The sequence below is a fragment of the Cryptotermes secundus genome, unplaced genomic scaffold (genome assembly GCF_002891405.2).
Source record: "Cryptotermes secundus unplaced genomic scaffold, Csec_1.0 scaffold4353, whole genome shotgun sequence".
NCBI lineage: Eukaryota > Metazoa > Arthropoda > Insecta > Blattodea > Kalotermitidae > Cryptotermes > Cryptotermes secundus.
Genome location: NW_019737134.1, coordinates 4,142 through 10,929, shown reverse-complemented (window position 1 = coordinate 10,929; position 6,788 = coordinate 4,142). Strand labels below are relative to the sequence as shown.

Sequence of the window (6,788 nt, the reverse complement as noted above, 5' to 3'; positions counted from 1 at the left end):
TACTACTGAAGACAGAGTGAACTGATTTGCGCATAGGGTTATAAGTCGTGAAACCCCGCAACAGTGTTAACAGATTAATGCGATTAGGGTTATAAAGTGTGAAACCCCGCAACTGTGTGATAATTAATTGTAGCCGTTACTTGTAGATTGTTAAATAAACCAATTAACCATCTCTACGGCGGCTTCAGTAACGGAAACACGTTACAGTATATTTGTCATTCTAATAAATTAATACCGAACGTCTTATGCTTTTCCTATTAACAGTGGCCTGTAATAACATATGTGTCTGAGGATTATATTATAAAGTATTTAATATGTCAATTTCAGTGTCTTCACTTAAGCGTTTATCTTCTTTGAGCTTTTATAATGCGTAACATACCCTCACAAGGAATATTTGTGAAAACCTGAAGTCTTCTCAACTGATGAGGTATTTCTTTAGATTGTCGACTTAACAAAAATAGAGGAAAACAAGAAGCTGAACCTTGCCAATTTTGTATGTATTTCTCGTCAGTTCTGAGAGTGCTATATGTCCAACCCATAAGCTCCCCCTTGACGTAATCATCCTACTAATACTTCTTGTGGACCACAAATTATGAGAATTCCAATCATCCTGTACAATGCCCTTGTGAAGTGCAATAAGAATTTTATAAAATTTAAATGAAATTATAATAGAAAATTTTAATAGATTTTATAGCATACCGATTGACTACGAGTATGACATTTTAAACCATGAAGCATGCAGTTGCATATGCAACGAAACGACAATATTGGTGCAGTGCAGCAGTAGTAACACACCTGAAGATGGCCATTTAGGGCCGAAACATGTTGTGTGCAATGTGAGAGTGTAAGAATGAAGGAACAATCTGTTGCATTGTTGATGGACTGTGTAGTACAGTAAACAATATTAAATACAGGATTTAAAATGGAAGTATAATGAGACAGTACATCAGGTATTCATAGACTTCAAGAAAGCCTATGATTCAGTTAGGGGGGAAGTACTGTACAATATTCTGATAGTCTGGGATTCCCATGGAACTAGTTAGGTTCTGAATGGGAGGCTGTGAAGAGAGGACTTGAGCTGGTGGCAGAGGAATAGCCACTGTTGGAGCCATTCCCATGAAATGTCTAGTAGCAGACTGAGAACACTAGAATGTGTGCTCTAATGAACTGTGAACTGTGGAAATAGCAACAGTCTTATTGTTATTTGTAGTTATGATCTGTAAGTGGTCAATTTAGTCACCAATCAAAACCCTATCTACAGTCAACCCTACACATGACAATATCAACTCATACTCTCAACTTCAAAATACGAGGCAGTGTCAGTAAATGGGTCACAAGCGGATATAAAATGTAAAACGTGTGATATTAGAACCTCGAAAAAACTTTCATTTCTCAACATATCCTCCACCAACATTGATACACTTGTCCCATTTCTTTACCAAAGAGTAGAAACCTGCAGCTTAGAAGTATTTTGACTGTTCTGCACCTCTGTTTCATCGTCTGAGACTTTCGAACATCCCTGAGGGAATATCTCAACCACAGCTGTGAACCGCTTTATGCGACAAACACTTCCCACAGTAAACAGGAAATATATTTTATGAATATCCTTTGCACTGAGTCGTTTTGCCCACATAAACCGCACAACACAATGCTGCTCTTCAGTGTTACGCTGCTCAAGCAGTTGCCATTTTGACTACTGAAACCAGCCTCTGATCATTCATGTGCACGTCTGCTACCTAGACTATCCTGATGTTGGACTATGCTGCTACAAAGAAAACCTATTTCATCCATTACAGGTGTCTTACTTTCATCTATGACCTATTTACTGACTCTCCCTCATAATAATGAACTGGAAGAAGCAATATTCTCACCTTACTTTATCAGGATACTTTGAAATTAGCTCACAAAGTTCACTCCACAACTGATGATTCGACTTGCCATGCTTTGACATAAAATCTTCTTTGTTCACAATGAAAGCTAGTTTCATTGCTGCTTCATCCAATCGTCCTATTGATATCAAATATTCGATGTAATCTTCCGTATCTTCCGGATATAACTGTGAAACGGAAGACATACATTTACTAGAATATTTCTGCTACTTATATATACAGTCAACTCTCGATTATCCGGAATAATGGTGGGGATGGAAATCACGATTAATCGAAAACCCGGTTAAGACAAATTTTATTAAAAGTAGAAGTGTAATATTGTACCTTCATAATACTATTGGCCTACCTGTATTTAAATTTATTCAACCTCATTTTTACGTCATTTCATGGCCTATTTAATACTTTTTTTTACATTACACTGAAGTATGAATTAGTTATTTCAATCACAGTCTTCAACAACATCCAACACTTTTTACGAATATTCACACTTAACACTTCCTTGCATTCTTTCACCCTTACCCTAGAACATTGTGTTAGCATAACGGGACCAAAGAATGCAGAGCTCGGTTCACACTACTGCGGAAATCGTGTTACAACTCACCATGTGAAACAAAAGTGAATGAATATTAAACAAGATATAAGCCTCACAAAAGCCTCAGTAGACCCGGTTAACCCGCAAACTGGTTAATCCGCCCTCGGATACTCGAGAGTTGACTGTATATAGATTTGTTTGATTTTTTAAGAAAGTGCAAAGCCAGTGGCAGCCCTCATAGGACTTGAACCTAAAGGTGAAATTTATCTGCGTTTCATATTGATATCACCCTAAGTAGCTTACTATCCCATCCCAGAGTTTATGATTAAAAGTTGTACTAACCTTAAGGTACCTTCTAAAAACTCTAACAGCTGTTTCAGGAATGTTATGTATTTTCACAAATTCCAGATAGAGAGACCAGACATGGTGATGTTGAGTAATTGGTAGAGCACGAAGCGCACGATCAAACACATGTCGTGTTCTCGTTATAAGGCACTGATCTATCAGACTGACAATAGTCAAGCCAAATTCTTGGCATCTGGAATAAAAAGAAGGAATTAAATATGCTGTAACGTGTTTTCTACTGATGATGCCATTCGGATTTTTAACTGGTTTATTTAACAACCTACAAATTGTAACTACAATTAATTATGACAATGATGTGGGTTTACACACTTTACAAACCCTACATACAAATCTCTTCACACTATCACAATTCACTCATTACTCGGTGACTACTACAATTCAACTGTCTTCGGTGGCTGCTAAGTGTCAACAGAATGGTTACTCTCTCTCTCTAGTAACTGGCTCAATACTCACTACTGACTGGTATGTAGCTTCTGCACTGACAACACACAAAACAGTTACGTGATAGCTTTCATTGTTGTGTAACGTCGTGTTTACCGATTGCCTAGCAACACTGTCGAGAGCTGTTTATTGCTGCACAGCAAACGCGGTATCCCTTGGTAACTTCACCGTGTAAGGGTGCAGAGTGTTGACTGGTCTGTTGCTGTAGCAGTGGCAACGCTCCGAAGGTGTTATGTCACTGCTGGTGGGGGAGGGGATGTCCTCCATAGTGCAATACGTCACACTGGTCCCTTCTTAACGCTGTTCATCCCGAATAGCCTAACGGTACATCTCTGTTCCTTTTATTTGTGGGCTGTTCTTGCAGCATCTTCTTCTTTCTTGTCCGGCTACTCATCTTGCAGCGACTATCCTCCATCCGTTACATCAGCTCCCCTCTTAAGACCAGCTTGTCTCGAGCGGTTTCCTGTTAAATTGCCAGAAGATCCAGTTGTATCACATTCATCCATCGCACATTCATTCTCTCTGGGGAGGCGGGTGTTTCTAATTTACCGGCTCCTCTTCTGTGCTCTGCTTCTTTCTCATTTTGGAGGGGGTTGACCCCTCCATAGTGCCCAGTCTTTGATGTTCGTATCTGCTGGGATTCCGTGCAGCACGTCTGCTTGTGCACTTGCATTTGCCTCAAATTTTCCTTTCAGGACGAGTCCTTGTGTTGTCCTCTCACGTTCAAGTTCTCCTCATGCTTTCTTTGATACATCTTTATGTGGGCATGTGCGTGACTCCAACTGATCTCCCTGGAGTCTGAGTCTCTTGTGCTGTGTCACATTTGCACAGCTAGTCATCTTCTTGTTGGCCGCGACCAATCGCTTCCTCCTGGGTCTACCAGTTCCCTGAGTAAGGTTCTTCTTCACGATGTCTCTCTTGCATCATGCCACTGTTGTGCGACGGGACATCCTTGTGTTGCTTCTCTTCTGCGGTCCACAATTTCTTTGGGTCCAAGATTTCCTGAAGATATTCCTCTTGAGTTATGCCACTGCTGCATGGTGGGACACATTTCTGCAGGAGGCAGCCAATTTCATCTGGGATCCACAAATTCCTCGGGTCAGTTCCAGTTCGCGTCGCCCTGCAGCTTGCTTCTTGCCCCTATACTGCTTCTTCCATCCTTTGACCGGTTTCACTACATCTTAGTTGGGGACTTCTTGTTGTTGGGCCACCTCAGGTTTCCTGTCCACTGAGGTCGGCTCTTTTTCTTCTTGACACGCCTCCATCTCTTGGCAGGCCACGTCTTTACATCTTGTTCTGGTTTGAGTATAGCCACCATCTCCTTGTGGCTGGTGGCCATATTTTCTCGCGTGGCTGCCGTCCTTGCTTTGATCGCTTCTGTTTCTGCTAGGATGGCTTCTCTTTCTGCAGCCATATTTTCTCGCAGGGCTTTCCTATTGGTGTCAATTCTTGCAATGAAATCTTCTTTGTTGGCCTTCCTATTGGCCTCCTCCTTTTCTTGGTTGCCCTCTGCCTTCACCTGGTTGGAACTAGTATCACAGCCTCAACCTTAAGAAAGACCCCATTACAACAAAGCTGCATTTTCATTTGCTGGTAAAGGTAAAGTTGTCCCCGTGCTTAAGTAATTAAGCACTGTGCCATAGGGGCATATGGGGGAGTGGATGTAAAGTCCCAAATTAGATTAAAATACTATTGCAGAATATTGCAATTATTATTATAGTATTTTTATATTTGTTTTTTTAAGCATGCAAATAATGTATTATATCAGACGTGCCAGTTTGTACTCTTAATATGGAGATATTGAACGAGGTATTGTTCAAGTTTACTTCTAATCTAGACAGGGCAGTATGGCCTGGAACCATTTCATTAAGTACTGAAGTTAAATTTCATCAATGCTGTGCAATGAATGTTGCCAATAAAAAACTACAGTACATAAAAACCTACTCAGCATTTTTCTTCAGACTTCAAATTTGAACAGAATTCCAACTTCATATACAGTTTGATTTCTAACTGTGAGTTCGCACATGCATGCACGCACGCACGCACGTGCACAGACACAAAAAACTCACCTTATGCATGAAAACCAATGACCTCTCAAACGCATTATTTACATCTTCATATGAGGGATCCGTAATGCAGCGTCCCTTGATTTGTCTCCTTCGAAGACCAAGATAACTGTACCACAATTTATAGCTGGGAAGAAAAATACAATTTAAAATATATGCCTGGAGCAATTAGATTTATGTTAATTAATGTAAAGACAACTTATAAAGAGCAGAAAACACCACCACATAGGGATAAAGAAAACTGTGGTACCAGAAGAGAAAGAATATATTGGTACTAACTTGTTACCACAATGTAATAAATTATCTTTAACTTGTTACCACAATGTAATAAATTATCTTTAATAAAAGAAATCAATGAACGAATTCTGTTTAACTTAGCCTCTGTATTATGAATTTATCTGGTTTTTTAAAGCATCACCAGTAATCTGCAAATTCCACAACCGTTGAGAGTTTTAATGTATCTGCCTACTTCTATGTCACAATATTTCATTACCATAGTTTATTTTAATGACTTATTAAATATTTCTGTCAGCATTTGCTGGATGGGTTAATCATGTAATGTGAGACTGCAGCCTACAAAGGAATATGATGTTACCTTAATATATATAAATGGGAAAATAAATTGACTGTATAAATATGTTTATATTGTCTGAATGAAAAGCCAATATGATAGTTTTAAATTAAGTTTAAATTTGGGTTGCTACTGGATACTAGCAAATTATTACAAACCACACCTACTGGCAAATTTGTCAACAAATCAACACTTTCAAATGCCTATCTGTTAATAAACAAAGCAAGTAAAATTAAATTATACATTAAAAATTCTTAATGTGAGCGTACTTCATTACTATGTACTAGTGTCAAGACTTTAATCAAAACTTACAAATCAAGACCGTAACATTATTACCCCACATCTACCGAGCTTCAAAGGCAGATTTTTGAACACCAATTTTTTCTATTTAATTTAGAAAATATTTACAATCTACTCTCGATAATATGGAGCAATAAGTAAATTTGTTCTAAGTATGTGCCTTGAGTAGAGAAGTCATACACTCATGATACTCTTGACAGGCCGTTGAGGAAAGGTGATGGTTTTACCAATTATCAATAGAACCTCCGTCGAGTGTAACAATATATATTCTTGTCACCATTTTCTCACACTTGTACACTTGTACACACACACCCCCCCTTCACGTCACGATACACATAGCTTTAAATAACATCGACGTGGCCTCTCCACTGCACTACACAATACACTACGCGTCGGACACAACCGACCACAAGGTAAGGCCAGCATCAAATATTATTTAATATTCAACGTTAAATATATTATAATGGATAAAACCTAACGTAATACAATATCTTTGCAGCCCACACAACCTCGTGCTGACGCCTCCCCCATTGGGACTATCCACTAAGAGGAACCTGAATATTTTACTTGGACGGTTTTAACTTTAATTTTAACATTAACGACCCGCTTTGTGGGTGATATTT

The 6,788-nt window shown here is 38.9% G+C and overlaps 1 protein-coding gene across 2 annotated transcripts in view; it reads right to left on the bottom strand.

The window, feature by feature from the left end:
- Window positions 1-1,856: 1,856 nt before the first annotated feature.
- Window positions 1,857-6,788, bottom strand: part of LOC111870233 (pre-mRNA-splicing factor syf1 homolog) — an 8,987-nt gene continuing 4,055 nt past the window's right edge. Inside the window, exons 2-4 of one of the 2 annotated variants that reach the window (XM_023862344.2) lie at window positions 5,298-5,421; window positions 2,764-2,959; window positions 1,857-2,056 (exon numbers count right to left, since the gene is read on the bottom strand). In XM_023862344.2, coding sequence (XP_023718112.1) covers window positions 1,868-2,056; window positions 2,764-2,959; window positions 5,298-5,332 — 420 coding nt within the window. In that variant the 5' untranslated portion in view covers window positions 5,333-5,421 and the 3' untranslated portion in view covers window positions 1,857-1,867. The remainder of the gene's footprint in view (window positions 2,057-2,763; window positions 2,960-5,297; window positions 5,422-6,788) is intronic. The other variant, XM_023862343.2, reaches the window with a different exon arrangement.